This window comes from Temnothorax nylanderi, unplaced genomic scaffold (assembly GCF_030848795.1).
Source record: "Temnothorax nylanderi isolate EJ_2023f unplaced genomic scaffold, tnyl_v1.0 TNYL_tig1312_pilon, whole genome shotgun sequence".
Classification (NCBI taxonomy): domain Eukaryota; kingdom Metazoa; phylum Arthropoda; class Insecta; order Hymenoptera; family Formicidae; genus Temnothorax; species Temnothorax nylanderi.
Window position 1 is genome coordinate 787 of NW_027250374.1, and position 22777 is coordinate 23563.

The 22777-nt window shown below is 39.1% G+C and overlaps 2 protein-coding genes across 3 annotated transcripts; one reads left to right on the forward strand and one right to left on the reverse strand.

Annotated features, from left to right (window-relative positions):
• The first annotated feature begins 623 nt into the window (after positions 1-623).
• Positions 624-11265, forward strand: LOC139787173 (cytochrome b5-related protein-like). 2 transcript variants are annotated; one of them, XM_071726270.1, is made up of 6 exons: positions 624-777; positions 8590-8840; positions 9128-9395; positions 9642-9933; positions 10118-10333; positions 10731-11265. In XM_071726270.1, exons 1-6 carry the CDS (start codon positions 639-641, stop codon positions 11005-11007), a joined length of 1443 nt encoding a protein of 480 aa, XP_071582371.1. In that variant the 5' UTR covers positions 624-638; the 3' UTR covers positions 11008-11265. The 2 variants fall into 2 exon arrangements, with proteins under 2 accessions (XP_071582371.1, XP_071582372.1); XM_071726271.1 differs by having other exon boundaries at positions 624-762.
• A 293-nt stretch (positions 11266-11558) lies between these two features.
• Positions 11559-20674, reverse strand: Mhc (myosin heavy chain; the record flags this gene model as incomplete). The annotated part of the gene is made up of 10 exons (XM_071726268.1): positions 11559-12655; positions 14944-15192; positions 15437-15781; positions 15875-16270; positions 16402-16763; positions 16882-17611; positions 18148-18226; positions 19266-19549; positions 19787-20015; positions 20301-20674. Coding segments are annotated over 10 exons (3141 nt in total), but the record flags the coding sequence as incomplete, so codon positions are not given.
• Positions 20675-22777: the final 2103 nt, after the last annotated feature.

Genomic DNA, 22777 nt, shown 5'->3' on the forward strand with positions numbered 1-22777 from the left:
AAATTTTGTAGCTAAAGGTTCACTCTTTACAGTGGTATACCACATTTAACTACAATTATTTATTTTGTTGTTAAAAATCGGCACCGAAAAAAAACGGACTGTTTAGCCCCGGTCTCCCCTACGCAACAAAAGAAAAGTTTCATTGTTATACCTTATTTAAAATCTACTTCCGAAGTTATTACCTCAGTGGTTAATAAATCAGAGAATTCGGTGGGATATCGTATTCTAAATAATCTCAGTAATATTATTAAGGTCCAGAAGGATAAGAATGTCCATTTTTCTAACAATGACGTAATTTACAAAATTTGCTGCAAGAACTGTGATGCCTCTTACGTCGGTCAGACCAAGAGGCAATTACAAACCAGATTAAAAGAACATAAAAATAATATCAGATTGGACGCGTCTAAACATTCGGTTGTCTCAGAGCATTCCACAAAATTCAATCATTCTTTTGACTGGGATAATGCACGCATCTTAGAAATCGAACATAATTATAAAAAGAGATTGACTGCTGAAATGATTCATATTAAAGAGCAGAAAAATGGTATAAATTTAAACAAGGACACGGAGCTATTGAACGATGCTTATTTCGATATTTTGTATCAGTTATCATAAATGTTCTTCTAACAACATTAACTATGGGTTATTGTGCCCTTGCGATGCGTGTATTGCCTCAGTCGTCTGTTATCTTTTGCGACGAACACACGCTTTTGAGATGTGATGGAAGGAGTTCACCTGCGTCGTTGCTGGTTGACCGCTTATGTGAGTTTGATTGTCGTGAGTTGGGACTTAATTATTAATCTAGTGGTTATTTCAAATTTCAACTTTCGGTTTAGTTGCCACTAAGACGGTCTGGCGACAAAGTGAATCGGCGGATAACTTGACGAATACTCGATCATTACTTCTGACTTCATTATGACCAATTCTCCACATACTTCGGCGAGATCTAAATATTGTAAATAGTAGCGTTTGTGATTTGATTCAGTTATTGTAAGGGAAGAAGAGTTTTTGTAATGCGTTAACGGTTTGGATTTTTAATGTCCTGAAGAAGGCCAAGTTAGGCCGAAACGTCGACTGACTGTATACTTTGAAATTATTTAATACATTTTTAACATCTTGAAGTGCTCGAAATTGGCCGTTTTTTGTATCTATATTGCTGTTGTTTTATCGAGCGAAATTTCATCGTTATTTTTTATTTTTAACATTATTTTAACAACTGTTAAATAGTAATTATTACTTTTTAAATAATTGTTTACGGCTATAAAAATAATTGTATTATTTGTAGTTCTAATTTGGTTGTTCCTGTTATTATTATGACATGTTACTTTTAATCTGTACAGACAGTTTCACAGGCAATATTCAAATATTCTATTTGGATATTTAGAGACCAGAATTCAACGAATACAAACATATGTATATCTCGGTCAATGTCTTCTTGTCTACGAGCTATCATTATCTTAACTGGAGAATGATAACAGACATAAATACATTGGGCAACAAAATTATCGCAACAAAAATTTACGTAAAAAATTTGCCCAACTTCAAATAAGCATAACTCCGCGAAAAATTGTCGTATCTGAAAGATTTTTTTTTCATTTTAAAGGGTGAAGTCTGTATTTTAAGGAACCATTGTTAGATTTTGAATTTAGCCTCCCGCTCTCCCGCCGTTCTTCCAAAAGTAAGGACGTGTTACGTCTCCAAAAAATTGCATACTTTGACACATTCTACGGAGTAGAATGAATTTTTTTCGTAACTATCATGGCAACCATCGTAAAATATGGACTTTTCCCTGCAAATTAAAAAAAAATTAAGTCTGTACGATTTTTTTTCGCCGAGTTATGGCTTATCAAAGTTACCTATGCATTTTTGTGCATTCAATCACCGCCAACATTAGTATTACCCGATGAACACTACGGGGACGTTATTGGTCGGATTTTGCCTATCGTGTGTGTGTGTGTGTGTGTGTGTGTGTGTGTGTGTGTGTGTGTGTGTGTGTGTGTGTGTGTGTGTGTGTGTGTGTTAGCAGAGATTTGGGCACACTGATTTTCATTCAAACGAGGAATTGTTACGATTTTGTCGTTTGTTTTCGAATTAACGATACAATACAGTGATTGCAATACTGTGAAGTTATACTTACAGAAGTAATGTACTGTGAAGTTACTTACTTCAGTATTACAAAACTTCACAGTATTGCAGTCACTGTATTGTATTGCTCATTCGGAACCAAAAGACAAAATCGTAACAATGCCTCGTTTGAATAAAAATTAGTTTGCGCAAATCTCTGCTAACACACACACACATACACGATAGGCAAAATCCGACCAATAACCTCCCCGAAGTGTTCATCGGGTAATACTAATGTTGGCGGTGATTAAATGCACAAAAATGCATAGGTAACTTTGATAAGCCATAACTCGGCGAAAAAAAAATCGTACGGACTTAATTTTTTTTTTAATTTGCAGGGAAAAGTCCATATTTTACGATGGTTGCCATGATAGTTACGAAAAAAATTCATTCTACTCCGTAGAATGTGTCAAAGTATGCAATTTTTTGGAGACGTAACACGTCCTTACTTTTGGAAGAACGGCGGGAGGGCGGGAGGCTAAATTCAAAATCTAACAATGGTTCCTTAAAATACAGACTTCACCCTTTAAAATGAAAAAAAAATCTTTCAGATATGACAATTTTTCGCGGAGTTATGCTTATTTGAAGTTGGGCAAATTTTTTACGTAAATTTTTGTTGCGATAATTTTGTTGCCCAGTGTACATTCAAGCAATTAGATTTATCTCACTATCGTTCAAAATTGTATTTTAGAGTATTATCAGACGATAAATAAGATCATGAATCAGGGTTGGGCATTACACGTAAAATAAATACAATCCCAAGTAGCAAAATGCCGTCATAATGACGGTAAATTTTGGTCACAAAATGACCAATCAGACGTCCTAAATAGGTCTCGTGAGACCCGAAAATGACGTCGATATGTCACATCCACACGACGTCATTTTCTGACGTCTTATTGACGGCAAAAATAGGTTCAATGTACGACATACCGGTTTCTAGAAATGTTTTTTATGAAATTAAAATGTTAAAATGTCCACTTGATAAACGTTTATAAAAAAAACGTTTTTTTTCTTTATCTAGGAAAAAAACGCTTTTTTAACTGTTTCTTTACATATCGTGTGCGTATAGCCGTTCTCTCTGAAGGCGGTCACCCATCCTAGTACAGTACCGCGCCCGTGTTGCTTAACTTCGATGATCCAGTGGACAGTGACGATCTTCTGACCCTGATGCTTCCTTATTAACTGTACTTGTCTATAACAGGTACATCTTTAGAGTGTTCAAAAACCTTAATGCTATCTTCTTGATAGCTATAACACTGCATGAAATAGTTATCATAAAACTATAATCACACGCAACTACATCCACTTATACCATAAATTCACCACTTCAATCATAAAGTTGCGAAACAAACATATTTGTAGTTAATTTTGTGGTTTTTATTTTATTATTACTTTATTATACAATATTAAGGAGTAAAAATAGTTATGTTACAAAAAGACCTTATTTGGACGACTTTAAGACGTCTTTAAAATGACGTCTTATAAACGTCCATTATTAGTCGCCGACGTCATAGACCAAAAATGACTAAAAATAGACGTCATTATGTCGTCTTCTGACGTCACTTTGCTACTTGAAATGTAATAGTTAAATAGTATATTGTGCACCAAGGGGCGAAAGTAGCGTTTTTCAGACAAGTGTGAAGTTTGCCGCCCGAGCCGAAGGCGAGGGCGGCAAATCACACGAGCCTGAAAAAGCTTTCGCCCCGAGGTGCACACGATATTTTTCACAATACCTTTACGGAAAGTTCGACTTCCATGCCTAGAGAGAGGCGAGAGTGGTTAATTTCAAGCCAGGGCTTACTTTCCTCCCTAGGGCGGAAAGTGATTACTTTCCGCCCGCTAAACAGGGAGGAAAGTGGTTTCTTTCCGCCCTAAACAGGGAGGAAAGTGGTTTCCGCCCGCTATGCCGCCCTGGTGTGAAATTGGCCGCTTTCGCCCCTCTCTACAGGCATGGAAAGTCGAACTTTCCGTGGAGGTGTTGTGAAAACTATGTTTAACGTGTCATCTATATAAATAATGAATAATTTATCCAGAGAATTATCGAAGATTTATATTTCATCATAAGAAATTTATATTTATATTTTGTTTGCAATTTTATTTTTAATGCTATTATTTAACTTGGGTGCAATTTTTAGGATGTTAGAAAAACACAAGAATAGTTTTAAACATTTTAATTTTATATCTGTAAAAAAAGAAAATAAACAACGCGAGATCAATGTAAATAATAATCGAAAGTACATTCGTAATTCGCCAACGATATAATAAACATTAGACGTTCATTTCATCGACTACAATTGGCAAGTAATCATCGTGACGATTCGACCATTGGTTTTGGTCCGAATGATTACCAATGTACTTTCGGTTTAATTATACACCGCGACTTAAATATCGGTGTCTCCATCTTATTATTGTTTAGTGTGATATTGCGATAAATATTACCACATGTCTCAGTGGTCGAATTGGTACGAAGCCCTACACGGAATGAGGGAGGTTCCAGGTTCGAACCTTGGCTAAGGTAATATTTATCGCAATAAATTTAATAATTTAATTTAATTTAATTTAAATTATTTAAAAAATGAGATGCTTATATATATATAAGTATCAAAGATTATTAACGTCTTGACGATCAATCGGACCAAAACCAATGGTCGAATCGTCACGATGATTACTTGCCAATTGTAGTCGATGAAATGAACGTCTAATGTAAATAATAATATTTCTTATATTAATATCATGCATTGTTTATGTCACTGTACAGTTAATAAATAAATTTAAAATTGATATGCATCTAATCTAATCTAATTTAAAACTACTTTTTATTTTTGTAGGACTGTTTGCAAAAATACAATTTAAAGAAATCAAATTAATTAATCAATCAATCAGTCAATTTATAATAATTTACGTTAGTTACATTGTCTAAATGAAAAAGGTTCGTGTAAACATAACGTAAACGATACGTGATCTATATTAAGATTTGGAGTTAGTATATTCACTGTGAAACAGTGAAGAATATCATAGCAGTATATTCACTGTGAAACAGTGAAGAATATCATAGCAGTTTAATGATATTAAACGGCTATGATATTAAACAGTGGCTGCGCACAGCAAGTTTGAGGATAAAAAAGTGTAATATTATACAATTTATATATTATTTTACGGATTAATTATGGGTTTGCTTAGTCTAAATTATATTGTCTAACCTTTATTTTAAGCATTTTTTGAAATTTTCTAACACATCGGGTTCATCATTTATACTTTGTCAAAAATGACCAAAAAATATACGAAATTTACGAAAACAAAGCTTCCTCTATGAGGAAGCAACACGTTTTTTTTGTGACAGAAAAATTTTACTGACAGACTCGGATTTAGCGGCTAAAAATCTACAGGAAACGATTCGAGAAACCTAATCCGCATCTGATATGACGACCAGTGTGTTATCAATGAAATCTCTGTAGCTATAATTTAGCAGAATAAAATCAATCTGTAACTAATTTAACGGAATTTTTACTGATTCAGTTAATTCATAAGAGCACCCTGGCGAAAATAAGAAGCCTTATAGAGCGTTGACAAACGTTTGGTGAGGGTTTTCTGAGCGTTTATACGCTTTCAAACGTTGTAAGAACGCTTACACAACGCTGTTGGGTTGTAAACGCTTTCGGAACGCTTATCAAACGCTGTATAAAACGTTTCGTGAAAATTCTGTAATGCTAAGCCAACGCTTTTCAGAGAACGCTTAGTGAACGCTGATACAACTTCGTATAGAGAGTTTGCTGTCAGACTTTACAAACGTTTATCAAACGCTTTTCCCAACGCCGTAAGACAAGCGTTTTCCCTTTGCTCAGCAAATGCTCTTCTAATGCGGCGAATTGTAGGGCGTTTGTGCAAACGGTTTGAGAACGCTTAAGAAACGCTTTATCCGGCGCTGTAACACGAGCGTTTTCCCTCCTGTATCAAAAGCTGTATAAAACGTTTCGTGAAAGTTCTGTAATGCTAAGCCAACGTTTTTCAGAGAACGCTTAGTGAACGCTGATACAACTTCATATAGAGAATTTGCTGTCAGACTTTACAAACGTTTATCAAACGCTTTTCCCAACGCCGTAAGACAAGCATTCACCAAACGCTCTTCCGATGTGGCGAATTGTAGAGGCGCAGTGAACGTTTTGTGAGGCGTTAACGCAAACGGCTTGGAGATGCCCAAGAAACGCTTTTTCCGACTCCGTAACACAAGCGTTTTCCCTCCATTCAGCAAACGTTCTTCTAACAATGCCGCTAGGCGGCGCATCTTTCTCGCATTTAAAATACATCCAGCCGCGTATATAAGCAGACCCCCTGCGAGGCGAAAAGCAGATTTCGACATTTAACGCTCTTTATGCCGTTTCTTCTAACGACAAGAGTAAACGCCCGTTAAACGCTCAATAGAGGCTGCACGCAGTTTCCAATGATGAAAGCAAACGCTTTCGACTTATTAAACGCTTAACAGAGGATCTCTAAATGTTTTAAAGAATTCTCAGCAAACGTCATACGTCATGTAAACGCTGTGCAAACTCTCAAAAACACTTAATACAAACGTCTTTCAAACGCTAAAGCGTTGCAATTTCTGCTTTTTGAACGTTTTACTGACCGATTCTAAACGCTCAACAAACTCCCGTAAACGCTGTGCAAACGCTGTGAAAATGCTGTGCAAACTTTCAAAACGCTTAATACAAACGTTTTTCAAACGCTAAAGCGTTGCAATTTCTGCTTTTTAAACGTTTTACTGACCGATTCTAAACGCTCAACAAACTCCCGCAAACGCTCACGTAAACGCTTAACAAACGCTTATGAAACTTCCTATTTTCGTCAGGGCAGTAAAAGAATTTTTTGATTGAAAGTAATAAGATTGAGAGAGTTACTTATACAGAAACTAAGATTAATGTTACAATAAAAGTCACAAACTTTTTAGTAGCTTTTATCAGAAAGATTCTATCAGAAAGCCTCCCTAAGACAAAAAGACATATTAATCTAAGATTAAAAAACTTCAATCTAACGAAATACAGTCTTCGAATGACGACAGAGACAGAAGGAACGACGTCGATGTGTCAGAACAAAAAAAGAATTTTATCGTCCTCCCTTATTTAAAATCTGCCTCTGAAGTCATCGTCTAGTGGATAAGTCTAGTGGATAAGTCTAAGATATCTATAGGATACCGTATTCTGAATAAACTTATAGCAGAATAATTAAAGTCCAAAAAGATAAGAACTCCCACTTTATGAATAACAGTTATCTACAAAATTGATTGTAAGAATTGCGATGCCTCTTATGTTAGGCAAACTAAACGACAGCTACATATTATAAGGCTTAAGGAACATAAGTATAACATCACATTAGACTCGTCCAAGTATTTAATGGTCACCAAACATATTACACAATATAATCATTCTTTTGACTGGTTGTGAGATAGAACTCGCATATTAGGTCATGAATGCAATTACTAAAAAAAGATTAATTTCCGAAATGATTTACATTAAGGAGCAATACAATGGAATCAGCTCTAAAAAGACACGGAATTATTGAACGAGGTTTATTTTGATGTTCTGAGCGAACTCTCTGTCACCATTAATTATAAACATTAATTTGTGGATTATTATGCCAGTCGCCGAACAAACATCTCCCTCTCAGAAGCCGTACATCTTCGCACTGATAAAAATCACGTATTCAAAAATATGAAATTATAATATCAAACTTCGTCGAATGACCACTTATGAAAGTTGTCCACTTCTCTTCTATATGCTTTTTGAATTCTATTCATAGTCGAGTTTCTCTCTTTATAGTTACCACTAAGTCTGGTTATAAATTATATATTATCATTTATTAAACACCGGACATTTTACATTTGGACTTACATTGGTGCTCTCTAACGAGGATGGCGGCTGCTCGAATTATCTGCGAAGGATTTCTACCATTTCACTATTGGACTTCTCCAAAAAAGTTTTTCGATTAGGTTTTAATTTTTAACCTTCGACTTAAATTTAAGTTTTAATTTTAATCATTGACTTTTTGACTTACCGTGTTTGACTTCGACCTTAACTTAATACTTATTTCAACGCTTTCAATGTGATCTCCAATATTTTATTATTATTTATATTATTTTTGTATTTATATTATTTTTGTATTTTGTACCTCAAATGATCTGAAGATGACCAAGTACGGTCGAAACGTTAGCTCACTTTAGAATAAACAAATTGCTTAAATTATGAGATTTCGTTTCTTCTCCAAAAAATCACGAAATTGAAATTAAAGATTTTGATTAAAACCAAAATTTAAAAAGAGTAAAGATTGAAATATTATTAAAAAATTGAAGAATTTGTGATAAAAAGTTTATAGAAAATTAGATATAAATCAACGTATTATTACTTGTGTAAAAGTTAATTGTGATAAATCCACCATTCGCCAGAAGTACCAAACTTTTGTGTCTTATTTATTTAGGCGAGGTCAAGAAAACCTTTAACATGTCGAAAACTAGCACGGTACCCGGCTTAGCTTACCTGCCAGCGAGAGATATGACGGCGGCAACCGCGGCGGGTTTTCTCGAGGCTAGGAGAAAAATCGACGGTGCGGAAGGATTGTGGAGAATCGGAAATAAGCTTTACGATTTGGAAACCTTCGCGAAATCGCATCCGGGTGGAGCTGAATGGATTCGGCTCACGAAAGAGACCGATATCACCGAATTATTCGAGGTACTTATTAAATCATAGTTAGAGTTAACAATTTATTATCAGCCAGTTTTTTGCTTGGAAGTATCAATCATCGTACTTTCAATCCGTCATTATAATTATATTATTATTATCATTTATTGTGGGAAAATTAATTGGAAAGTTCGATGTCTATATAACATATGACTGGCCTATATCACCTTATTTCTTTTCACAATTTTCCTTGAAAAATTTCCGGTCTGTCGCTACGATTTTTGTGTAGGTAAATTCGGAGGCAACTTTAAATTTTAACGGTCAATTCTATCACTTAGAGTCACCACATCACTGACAAGGCCGAACGACTGCTGCCAAAGTTCTACGTCCGCGAAGCCACGAGTCCGCGATCGGTGCCCCTGACGTTTCTGCCGGACGGCTTCTATCGCACATTCAAGAGACGCGCGGCCGAGGCTTTGAAAACCGTCAATTTCCATAAACCGTCCACGACGACGAATCTCATCACCGATTCCTTGGCGACTGTGACTTTCGCGCTGAGTCTCGCGGCCGCTCTCGTCGACTCTTACGCCATTACCGTCCTGGCCAGTGAGCATTCGTGAAGCTATTTATAATTAAGATATAAATAGTTTATTAGATAAAGAATTGAAATTATAAATAATTGAGATTAAGGATATTCGTTATTATAATTAACAGTATAATAAAAATGACGACAATCGCAATAGAACGATAAAATAAAATTTACGAATATATTTATTAATTAATATAGCTTTGTATTATTAATCATTAAGAGCAAACGTATTAATCGATTGGTTTATTCGACGATAATTCTAGGCGTTTTTCTGACATGGACGACCGTCGCGGCACACAATTACTTCCACATGAGAGACAATTTTCGTATGTATTACTTCGATCTCAGCATGGTATCCTCGAAAGATTGGCGCATCACGCACGTGATGAGCCACCACATGTATACCAACACCATATGGGATTACGAGATCTACGTGTTAGAGCCATTTTTGCAGTGGATGCCTCGTAAGGATAAATCCTACTTAGCGGGAATGATAAGCAGGATTATAAGTCCCATCGTCTGGATGTTGCTGTTCGTTACCGAAGGCTTGAAACGGTAATAGAAACTTAATTTCAACGTATATACAATAACATTCTACACCCTTTCGTTGAAATTAAGAGAAAGGTTTAGCTTGTATCTTCACTTTAGATTCTTAATTTTTCCGTCTGTCGACATCGAAAAATTTGCCAAATGGATTTCCAATTTTATTTGTCGTGATGAAAGATTTAATTACTTTTAGATATTACGCGGTATTCAAGGTGTACGGGGTCTTCGAGTTTCGCGATCTCGTGCCGCTCGTGCTACCTCTATCGATGTGTTTTATGGCACCTAAGATTCTCGTGGCTCTCAAGTTGTGGCTGATAATGGTGCTAATTAGTAGCGCCCTGTTCGGTCTGATTGGCTTCAATGCGGCTCATCATCATCCTGATATTTTCCACGACGGCGATACCTACAGGTTACATATAGCTTACATTTTTATTTTAAGGAAACTTTCATTCCCTGAAATTATTAAAGCATTTTTGAACCGATCAGATTAATTTTGTTTTCTCTCTATTAAAAAATAATTTAAATAAAGTAAAATAGTATAAAATAAGTTAATTAAAGGAAAAAAAAAGAATATTGATTTAACTACACTCACTTCAAACATAGATCTAACATTAATTCAATCTCGAAGTAATTTTCGCATGATTTTGATTTCAATTTTAATTAATTGACTTTGTTTTTAACGTCGAGCTGCTTGATATTAATTCCAATTTTAATCTCAACGTAATTTTAATTTTTTAATGGTAAAATATTTCTGTTCTATCTCGAAGGATTTAGTAAATTTCTTTAATTATTGCAATGTCTCCAAGGAATGACCTGGACTGGGGTCTGCTCGAGATGGACGCCGTGCGCGACCGCGAGGTGATCGACGACTCGACTTTCCTAGCGCTCACCAACTTCGGCTCACACTCATTGCACCATCTGCTGCCCACCGTGGACCATCACTATTTGCAATTATGCGTGCCTGCTTTCCTGCAAACGTGCGAGGAATTCCGCATCAGCTCGGACAAGTGGACGCAGTGGGAGCTTATGAAAGGACAATTCAGGCAGCTTACGCGAACTGACGCCAAGAAGAATCACAGGTAGAGCTCAGCCTTCGGCGAAACGTGCTCTATCATAAATATTGGATTCCTATAGGCACTAAGTTTCTACGCGCTTCTACGCACTTCTAAATTTTTACGTGTCAATTTGCGACATAAATACCATATGACGATATTTACCGCGAGACGATTGAAGTAGAAACTCGTTAAATTATCCGCGTAATTTGAGATAAGTTTTACGAATTAAGTTAAAATCGTATCTACATGTAAAGTAGATAAATAAAATGATAATCATTTAATTCCATTTAATTTTCCATTTAATTTTAATTCCATTTAATTTTAAGAAAAGACAAAATTCGCGAGATTACCGTTACGCGAAGTACTTGATGCATTAAGAAGTACTTGATGCATGAAAGCTAAAAATTATTTTTCACTGTTTCGTACGACTGCGGATTATATTGTACAATAAATTAAGCTGACACTTAAACAAATAAATAATTTCTTTGCGTTTACGGCGAAGATCGACACGTGACGTCCAACGAATCCTTGTCCTGGAATCGTCGAGTCTCACGGGTGGGTGATCGGCAAACGGAGCGATTTAGTTCTTATCTTTATTTATTGCTTATTTACTTTAATAAATACATACTTCGTCTCTCTTTATAAATTACAATTAAGTTTATAGGATACGATATCATTCGGATGACACGTGTAATGATACGCGCTTCTGATCAAACGTTCATCGCGACTCGCTTTCTCGTTCTACTACTCGCGAGTGATCCTTCTCCTCTTTCCACGATCTCGTTTCCAGGGCTGCGTTCGAAAACTTTACTCGGGTGCACACCGCGTCATTCTATCTTTGTTATTTACTAAAAGTTGAACAAGGACAGAATGACGCTGGTGCACCCGAGTGAAGTTTACGTGTTATTGTGCAACTCGCGAGAGCATAAACGTTTCTGTATTCGTCGCTCTATTTTCTCCCCCCCCCCCCTTTTCGTCTTCTGTGTATGCGTGTGTGTAAATATTAATATATCTGTCGCGCTGGCTCTCGCCCTCTCATCATCCGCTCGCGCGCCCTCTCGCTCGATCTCTCTCTCACTCTCACCCACTCTCACTCTCCCTTTCTCTCTCTCCCTTTCTCTCCTTCGACTGTCAGCTCGAGGTGGTAAAGAAACGCACTCCCGCCTACCACTCTCACCCTTAATTCTCTCCTTCCCGAGCGAGCACTGATTTTCCGCGTTTTCCCTTTTTGGCCGATTGAACAGAAAAAAATTATTATCGAAAAAGATGACGAGAATTCTATGATCCGGATGTGTGATGATGTTTGATTGATCGATCGCTCGATTGCAAGATGACGATGCCGTTGAGAGCTCCGAACGAGCTTTCGGATTCGTTGCATATATATATGTATATATTCGTGTCTTCGTTCGACGATGGACTCGATGAGGGCGACGATGTTCTTCCTTCTCCTCCTCCTCCTCCTCCTCCTCCTCTTCCTTCTCTTACCCATCTTCTTTATTCTCCGGATGTTTTCTGCTGTTGAATTTTTGACTTTTTTTTGATAGTTTTTTTACTAATTATTTACGCGAACCTCGGAAGGAGCTTTACAGTTCACCATCGGGCTGCAGGTCGAAGCCGGGAAAACGGCGAGGGAATGGGGGACCATCAAATTCGGGTTTAAACACAGGTCGGTGTGGCTGAAAGAAGAGAAATACAAAGCATAAACTCTCACGTGAGTCACTAAATAAATGTGAGGAGATATTCGCGCGAGAATTTTAATAGGTGCAATTTTTTTACCCGGATTCGGAAAACACAGTTCAATGAAAAAGAAGGGGAGAGGGCGAGTGACACGTTCTCTGTGTTTCTGCTCGTTTCTAATCGTGATCCAACATTTCTTGTTTTTCTGACCCCTCGCACTCGAAATACGCAAGTGGGATTGCGATAACGCACCAAGGGTCGTAACACCTCTATTTCCGTGATAAACACGGAATATGCATTTTTTTTAGAGAGGGGAGATTTATCTCAGACACTCGAGTAACTGGTGAGTATTAGTTACAATTTTTTTTTCTTTTAAAAAATCAGAATTAAATCGCAGTTCTTGTTGATGACGAACTGTTCGCGTGTTGTTAAATGTAAAGGTCAACAATGGCGACGTATATCGGCGAGGAAACTGGTGAAACCTTCCTGGATTAAAGGAAAATTAAATTAACAAAAGCCTCACTCGAACCGGAGTGAGAGTCATCGTAAATAAAAGAAACTTAATTAAATAACCAAGAAAGAAAAACACCATTTACGATCTGGACTTGCAGATAGCCTAATACAAGAAACTTAAATAAATTGTAAGAATCTGAGGAAATCGATACGTATAATCAGCATCTTTGGTACAAATTTAAAAAAGTAGGGAAATATAAAACTTTTTACGGATAATTTCGAAGAAAGTTATTCATAAAAAGAATTTCCAATTTTTATGTTAAGTTAACAATTAAGAAGTAAATATGCTAAATATTGTGTTTAGAAATTAAAACTGGTATAATATATTATATAATAATTTCACGCCGTATTAGATATTAAAATTTCAAACTTATCTATATATCTAAAAAAAAAAAACAATAAATATCTCCGTGATAAATTTATCTTTTAGATTATCCATTTAATTTGCCGCTCTCACAGTTATTATTTTAATTAATACTCAATAATTACATAAATTTATTTCCTACATATTGGGGCTAATTCCGTTAGCTACTTTTTCACACACAACTGTTGTTTGCTCGGCCTCTAACTGCTCTAATTTCTACGACGTCTACTAACTCACAAGTGAATACTGTACGGAGAAAAGGACGAGGTGTGCGAGTTATAAAGAGTTAATGACGATGAACAAGCTCGGGTCCCACCCGAGAGAGTATTATCGGACACACAGGTGCAAACGAGACAGTGACGAATGCAAGAGGGAGTCTCTACCGCGCGTGTTCCTCTCGCGTTTCGTAAACTCCTGCTCTCGTCAAACTAATCATTCTCTCTCTCTTTCTTTCTTTCTTTTTCTCACTTTCTCTCTTTCTCTAGCTATTCAGTCAACTATTTTGTTCTCTTTCTAAATAATCGTCACACCCCACGCGCTTACGACACCCCACGTGCACGGACTTACATGGACCAAGCGCGGTGTGTGTGCGTCTACTCCATCGCGGAGGGCACCTTACGTTTCTGTTGCGGCTGCACACAGGAAGACACAGATGGCTAATTAGACACCACCACCTTTGATCTGTCCCCCGCACCGCTCTCCCTTAATCCCAACCCCCCGATCGAGCTTCGAGATTTATATTCACCGAGCCCACCTCTCGACCGCGCGATATCGATTCGACATTAATGCAAGCACCATCAACGATTTTTAATGACCTTCTCGGTAAGAATTTACTTTACTTCTTTATCGTAATGGCTAACGGAAACCTGAAACAATTCTCGATCTCGCAAGATGTAATATATTTTGTATTCGAAGTAGCAATATTATAAGATACAAGTCGCTAAATTAAAATCTCAAAGTTGAAACAATGTCAAATAAAGTAAAATTAATAAAGTAAAATCTAATTTAAAAATTAATTTACTTAAAATTAACTAAAGACTATTTCTTTGGACGAATAGATAAATATATCGATTACTTTATTTTATTATTAACAATATATCATCAATTTATAAAGAATCTAATTGTACAATATTATCAAGAAATTACCGGAAGACGTCGAAGACGATCGATCGGAATCTTCTCGAAAGATCCATTCTTAATCTTTAATTCGCAACATTATTGTTTTCCTAAGTTCTTCCATAATATCATTCATGAAATTAAGTCAATAGAGATATTCGTGAAAGATATTCAACAATAAAAGAATTAGAAAATGGAAACAAGTATGTGTTATCGCAGTTTCGACGTCGCGAATTAAAGATTAAGTTCGAGGATGATGATAATAATTAAGGTTGACACGATTTAATAGCCTACCGCTGGGCTGAGTCCACGCGCGGCACTTCCGCCGCGTCCCTTGGTGCGGAACTTGGTGATCGCCTGCTCGGCGAGGTCCGCCCTCTCCTCGGCCTCCTCGAGTTCCTGCTGCGCCTTCCGGAACTTGGCGAGATTCAGCGCGGCGATCTCTTCCGCCTCCTCGATCTGCCTCTTGTACGTCTTGATCTTCTGCTGGAGCTTGTCGACCAGATCCTGCATGCGCTCGTGGTTCTTACGGTCCTCGTCCGCCTGGAAAACGAGAAAACGGAAAACGTGATCATTTCAATAAAACTTCTTTATGCTTCGCAAAAAAATCAGTTAAACAAAAGTGAAATAATTAAATTTAAAAATAAAGGATTCAGTATCTTGATTATGTAAATGTTAATCCAACATCTCCTTATCAATTATAAAAATACTAATTTATTTAGTGAAAGTGAAATACTGTAGATTGAACTTCCCGTTTGAATAGATTTATGATAAATCGGGATTTTACCTGGAAGCTCAGCTCCTTGATACGACGCTCGGATTTGCGCAAGTTCTTCTGGGCGTCGGCGTGTCTCCTTTGTTCGCCGTCGAGCTCGTTCTCCAGCTCGCGCACGCGCTGCTCCAGCTTCTGAATAGCCTTCTTGCCGCCCTTGAGAGCGTTCGCCTCGGCCTCGTCCAAGCGCACTTGCAGTTCCTTGATCTGCGTCTCCAGGGCCTTGCGCAGCTTCTCCTGGGTCTGGGCGTGATCCTGTTCGGCGCGCAGCTCGTCTGCCAACCTGGCCGCGTCCACCATCGCCTTCTTCGCCTTCTCTTCTGAGTTCTTCGCCTCGTTCAACAACTCGTCCAAGTCGGACTAAGAGAAAGAGAGACGCAAGAAGATATACAACCCACTTATTCCTTCTGGGGAAACGTTCTATTGAATTATCGAAATGCGATCGATACTCACGTGGAGGGTCTGCAGTTCGGCCTCGAGTTTCCTCTTGGCGCCGGAAATGGAGGCGTTCTGGGCGCTCAGTTCGTTCAGCTGTTCGTGGCAGTCGGCGAGTTCCTGCTCGGCCTGGCGACGACCGCGGTCTGCCTGTTCCAGAAGAGTGCGGCTCTCCTCGAGCTCGTTCTGCAGAGCGTTAGCGCGGCGCTCCGAGATGCCGAGGAGTTCCCGGGCCTCGTCGCGCGCTCTCTGCTCCTCCTCGAGCGCGGTCTGCACGTCCTTCAGCTGCTGCTGGTATCGTTTGATGTTCTTCTGCGCCTCGGCGTTCGCCTTGTTCGCGTGGTCCAGCGCGATCTCCAGCTCGTTGATGTCCGCCTCCAGCTTTTTCTTCATGCGCAGCGCCTCAGCTTTACCCTGAAAATCAAATTATATCCCAAGATCAGACGTGTCCTAATTTATTATTGTAACTTATTGTTTGTATACAATATTTGTCCAGCAATTTCGAGAATGAGGAAATAGATTTTCCAGAAATACGCCACGCTCACTTTGGCCTCTGCTTCGAGGGAGGCTTGCATGGAGTCAAGAGCGCGCTGGTGGTTCTTCCTGGTGTTTTCGAATTCTTCTTCCTTCTCTTGGATGCGGCGATCGATCTCCTGTCTGACTTGGCTGAGCTCGAGCTGGCTGCGCAGCACCTTGTTCTCCTCCTGCTCGAGAGCGGCTTCGGCCTCCTCCAGGGCTGCCTGAAGCTCGTCCTTTTCAGCCTCCAGGCGCTTCCTGGCCTTCTCGATCTCGTGAATGTTGCGGCCACCCTCGCCAATCTGGTCCAACAGATCCTTCACCTCGTCGGCAAGGTTTTTGTTCTCGCGACGCACTGCCTCCAGCTGTTCCTGGCCTTCCTCGTACGCGCCTGATTAATCAAACATCGATAATTATGAATCAATGATATAATTAATAATAATAGTATAATAATTTACACCGACAAGCATAAAGCGTAAAACTAAAAAAATTAATTAATTTCCTTTCACCTCTGAGCCTGAAGAGTTCGGTGCTGTAGTTGCGGCACTCCTTTTGACTGGCGTCCAACTCGGCGGCGAGATCGTCGACTTTGAGCTTCCATTCGCCAATGATCTTGTCGAAGGCCTTCTGTTTCTTTTCGGCGGCGTTGGCGATGGCGGTTGCGCGATCCACTTCGATTTGCAGGTCCTCCACCTCGGTGGACAGCCGCTGTTTGGTCTTCTCCAGAGCGATGACCTTCTGGTTGAGAGACTCGATGGTCTCCTCGGCCTCGGCCAACCTGGCTTGCAGCTTCCTCTTCGCCTCCTCGAGCTCTTCAGCCCGGGCGACACCCTCGGACTCATACTTGGTGCGCCAGAGTTGCGCCTCGGCGTTGGCCTTGCTGAGCTGACGCTGAAGATCGGCCTTACCCTCAGCCTCCTCCTCCACTTGCTCGCGAATGTTGTCCAGATCGTGCTCCAGATTGCGGAACTTGCCGAGCAGAGTGGCGCGCTCGCGCGACTCCTCGTCCGCGAGCCTCTTCGTGTCCTCCAATTGCGTGGTGAGCGAGATCTTGATCTTGGACAGCTGGCTGACCTGCGATTCAGCCTCTTCCAGTTGGCGCAACAGGTCGCTGTTCTCGATCGACAATTTCTTCTTCGCGGCATCGAAGTCGTTCAGAGTGCGGTTCACTTCCTCAAGTTTGCCTTGGGTCTCGTTCAGCTGGTGCTGCAGCTGCTTGACGATTTTCTCTTGGGCGGCCTGGATTTCGAAGAAAATTATATCAATCGATTTTAGATCAATGCAGGTATCTTTGTACCGAGCTCGCCTTTAGATAATTATAATTAAAAATGTAAAAATAATATCAAATTTTTCTCTTCAAATATGTTGCGCCCGGATGCTTTAAATACGCAACTTCAACGTGGATTAAAGGAAGACGCAACACTATACGGATTAAATAAATCAAGATAAAATAGACAGAAATGACTAAATGGCTTTAGACTACACAAGAAGTGTAGCTTCCGTGTCTCTAAAGCTTCTTATTTTAATTTCTCAATCACAATAACGCATTAAGAAGAAATCGTCGAAAAGCGAGCTCCAGTCACTTAATAACGCACACGTACGAAAGCGATGCTGAGCAAGCAGGGATTATCGACTCACACGTCAGACAAATGATTCGCGAATAATCCTGGGGAGAGAGGGGAGACAATCCATAGATCTGTTTCTGCGTCTCTGCACCTAGCGGAAGCTGTTAGTCGCGTTAGTCCGGGTATTGTTAACGTGTGGAACGGGCTTACCTTCTCGTTGCTCAGGTGGTCGCAGGACGTGCGCAAGTCGTTCAACTCGCTATAGTACTGCACCTTCTCCTTCTCAACCCTGATCGGACACGGAAACAGTGAAGGGATTACAGATGAATGACGATGGCACGAATGATGATATTGTTTGGTTTGCATTCCGGAATGCCGGATTAAACTACCTCGCGATTCATGATTATTTTTTCACGCGGTCAGTGACTGGAATATAAGTAACTTAATTGGCAAAGAGATAAATAAGAAATAATATAAATAATCATTATACGGAATTTACCTTTACCTCAAAATTGAATTAAAGTAGGGAATATTGAAATTCAATTAATTCAATCCGAATTTAAAAAATTAATTAAAATGTAATAATACGCATATTTATTTGATTAAATATTTTTAAAAGAGAATATTAATCAATTTCTCTTGCAAGGCAAAATTGACGAAGAAAAAAGGATATTTAATCCAGCATTCGTGACACAACATAACAATTCGAGCAATAAGATTCGACATTGCACAATATATTATCTCTTCGGGGAGTAACTTCATTCTGGTAATCACATGTGTTTTTACGGATCGAAAAGATTATCGAAAGGTATTAACGGCGCACAGGGTTTCGAAACTACGTTTGAAAGGTGCACGAGATGAAAGAAACACTCCTGTCATTCCTCTTTTTCTTTTTCAAGTACCTTCTCCCGGGAAATCTGATCCACAAGAGCGCGCGAATTGTTCAGCTCAGCGTGGATGTCGTGTCTGCCCTTTTCGGCTCTATTAAAATATTCTATTATAATCCCGCTGCTTTTCCATTTTCTCTTTTTTTTTTCAACAAAAGTCTAATAGTCCATTTATACCGAAAAGTCGAAATTCATATCTAATTGCCGTTCTTGCCAAATCTATATATCTTAGCGTCGTAAAATTTTTTGTCTTCGGCGACCGTGTGCTAAATTTTCTACTAATTGTCAAAGAGTTCAAGCTTTTTATAGCGATTCTTAACAAAATTTTCAAACCGCCTTATCCCCTATCTTCTTTTCAATATTAAATTAAAAAAGAAATAATGCTTTTTTTTATACATATTCTCTTCATTGAAAAAAAGAAAATCAGCCTGGCAAACTCACCTAGCCTTAAGTTTATTGAGAGTGTCGATTTGTTCGCCCATCTCGGCCACGGCATCGTTGTGCTTCTTGCGCAGAATGGCCAGCGAGGACTCATGCTGGATGTTGGCCTCCTCGAGGTCCCTGCGGAGTTTGCTGAGTTCGGCCTCTCGCTTCTTGTTCAGTTCAATCTGAGCGGAAGTGGCACCACCGGCCTCCTCCAGACGTTCACCGAGCTCCTCGAGCTCGCGGGCGAGATCGCTACGTTGCTTCTCGGCCTTGGCGCGTCCGCCGCGTTCCGCCTCGATCTTGAAGAAGGAAATGCACATTGTCATTTTATCATCACATAAAAGAGCATAAGACAGCAATAAACATACTTTTATAATCGAATTCTAATTAACGTCTCTTAATCAATTCTGAAAAATAATTTCAATAACGTCCATTTAAAAATATTTAACAGATTAAAATATTTTAATACTTTTTTCCCTTTTAGGCTGAAAACTTTGGGAAAAACACATTTTCTTGATTAATTTTGTTATACAGACCTCTTCCTCGAGTTCCTCGATGCGGGCCTGCAGCTCCTTAATCTGTTTCTGTAGTTTACCGACTAAGGATTGCTCATCCTCAAGTTTGGCAGTTAGGGACGAGAGTTCCTTGTCTTTGCGTTGGATAGTCTGTTCGAGTTCCTTCTTGTTTCTCTCGAGATCGGCAACGGCTTCCTGTGTGAGCTTCAGATCACCCTCCACCTTTCTCTTCGCCTTCTCTACGTCGGCACTGCAAATTAGATTTTAACATGTTGCATAAGTACCCTCGCTACAGTATTTCATCTTATTTCTATAAAAATATTTTATACTATAATATAGAATTAATTTCAAAAAAATTTTATTACTTAGATTGATCTATTTTTAATCCATTTTTAGTTTTCTTTTCCGAGAAAGGAACTCAAGAAGAAATTAAAGAATTTGAAAAAATTATAATTGAGTAGCTGCTGTTTTTGAATCTTAATCTTGCATGGTCAAATTATAATCTTAGATAATCAAACGCATCGAATTTCCCTACCGTGACTTCTTTTCACGCTCGAGAGAGTCCTCAAGCTCGTCGAGGGTCTGCTCGAGCTTAAGCTTGACCTTGTTAAGGTGGTTGACTTTGTCCTCGGCAGCCTGGAGCTCCTCGCCGGTCTTCTGATTGACCTCGCCTTGGTTCTTCTTTTCTTTATTGAGCTTATTGATGAGCTCGTCCTGGTGGGCGATCTCGTCGTTTAGGTTTCTGATTTGATGGTCTTTCGTCGCCTTATCCTGCTCGGACTTCTGCAAATTCAATTCGAGATCCTCGATGTCCTTCTTCAAGCCGGATACTTCTTGCTCGAGTTTCTTCTTGGTCTGGAAGAGATTGTTCCTCGAGTCCTCCTCTTCCTTGAATCTGTCGCTGATATCCTATGTGAGAAGTATTTGGATAAGTATCGACAATGTTTCTTTAAATATATAATAGAGCGTATTAATTATCATCAGATAATTATGTACATCCATAAATTTAAGAATTTTAATTATTCGTCGATATTTGTCGAGATTTTATTATAGTATTACCAAATTATGTTTATTATTTTTAATATTATATCTATTACTTTTTTCCATTATTTTTTATTTCATTATTCTGTTCCAAGCTCACTATTCTCTCTATTTTATTTTACCTATATATTTGTTTTAACATTAATATTGCCACCTCTATTTTTAATATTCTATTTTCATATATTATTTTATCATATATATTCGATATATTACTTCATTTAGTATCCCGTTTATGAGTCATGAGATAATTGTAGTAACAGCTCTCCGACTGCGAGCGATTTAAACTGTAGCTCGGCAGTTAGTTTATCTACTTTTTTAAGATGACATAATCTCCGGAATCTTGTTTGCCGAAGAGGTATTTGGGTCGATGACAGGTCTGCCACATGGAATTTATCTCTCGCTGGAGTATCCTTTGGCGTGCGCCAAGTCCCTCGTCGAGAATGTCGAACGCATCTCTTTTCCTCTCTGCACGGCCACGCGATTAATTGGCATTGACGCGCAATTACGAGACGGCTCATACCCACGGGCGCCTAATATTAGTTAATGCGGGGGCAAAGAATATTGGCACAACATCTCGCCCGGCCGGCGCGATCAATCTCTCCGTTCATCACGTTTATCTCTTCATCGCGCGTTCCGTTTGGATTCGGCGACCCGAGTCTATATTTGCCGGCAGGAAAGTTCGGAATTTCCGCGGAACTCTTTGTGGGAGTATTTTAAAAAATTCGAAAGAGATACTCCGTGAGGAACTAAATAAGAAAGACACGAAAGAAAGAAGAGCAGAAGGGTACAACAATGCTCAAGTCAGTCTTGTTATCAATCGATATTCAAAGAATATTAAAACAAATTTTCAAGAAAACAAAATAAAATTATTATATAATTAATAAAATAAAAACAAAAAGTTCGCGAAATAGATAAGAGGAAAAAGAGGGAGAGAGATAGATAGATAGATAGATAGATTAACGTTATGGAAACCAGAACTCTCTCTTTGTTTCTCTTTCCAAGTAGGATGATCTGGTTCAGTGCACCGGGACCATATCCCGGGCAGGTGGAAAGACGAGGTGGAAAAATCGGTGGCGACAGCGAAGAAACGACATGGTCTCGTCGGCGATGATGAAGAGGCCGCGAAGGAGATACGGCTGTATGATTATGACGCACGCCTGCCTGCCTGCATGCGCATGCACGCAGCATATGACGGCATATAAATATACCCTACACCTGTTACCTCCTTCGTTTTCTCTCGCCTCCGCTCCAGCGAGCTTAAAACCGCCGCCCACTTTTAATAACCTGGAATCTGGGATCTGCTAAATTTGTTGCCGTTGCCCTCTCTCGCTCTCTCGCTCTCTCTCGCTTGCTCTCTCTCGCTCTCTCTCTCTCTCTCTCTCTCTCTCTCTCTCTCCTCCTCTCTCTCTCTCTCTCTCTCTCTCTCTCTCTCTCTCGCTCTCTCTCGCTCTCTCTCTCTCTCTCTCTCTCTCTCTCTCTCTCTCCTCTCTTTTTCTTTCTTTTTGTCTCCCGTTCTCTTTCCTTCTTCCTTCTTCCTACATCGCCTGACCGTAAATGGTGGCGTTTAACGTCGAAGCCGGCCGTAGTCTTCCGGCCGCCTTTAATCATGAGAGGATCGCCCTCGACACCGACCGGGCCAATCGCGATGCGCTCGATGCGAAAGCTTTTAATAGGCGCACCTCGCGATCGCGATATTAAGCTCGCTTAACGAACTAAAAGAGCCGCTCTTAATGGCTACGACGATTTGAGAGATAAAGCGAAGACATAAAAACTATAATTAGGGCAATTACAATAATAATTGAAAGTGCGTAAGTAAAAAATAATGAAAAGCAAAACAGAAATCGAAACAAGAATAAAACAAAATTAATTATAAATAAATACAGAATATTAGCCAAAGGCTCGGTACGACTGATGAATCAAGCAAATTCTTCAATAAGTATTAAAAAAATCGCAAATACCAAACACTTTTAA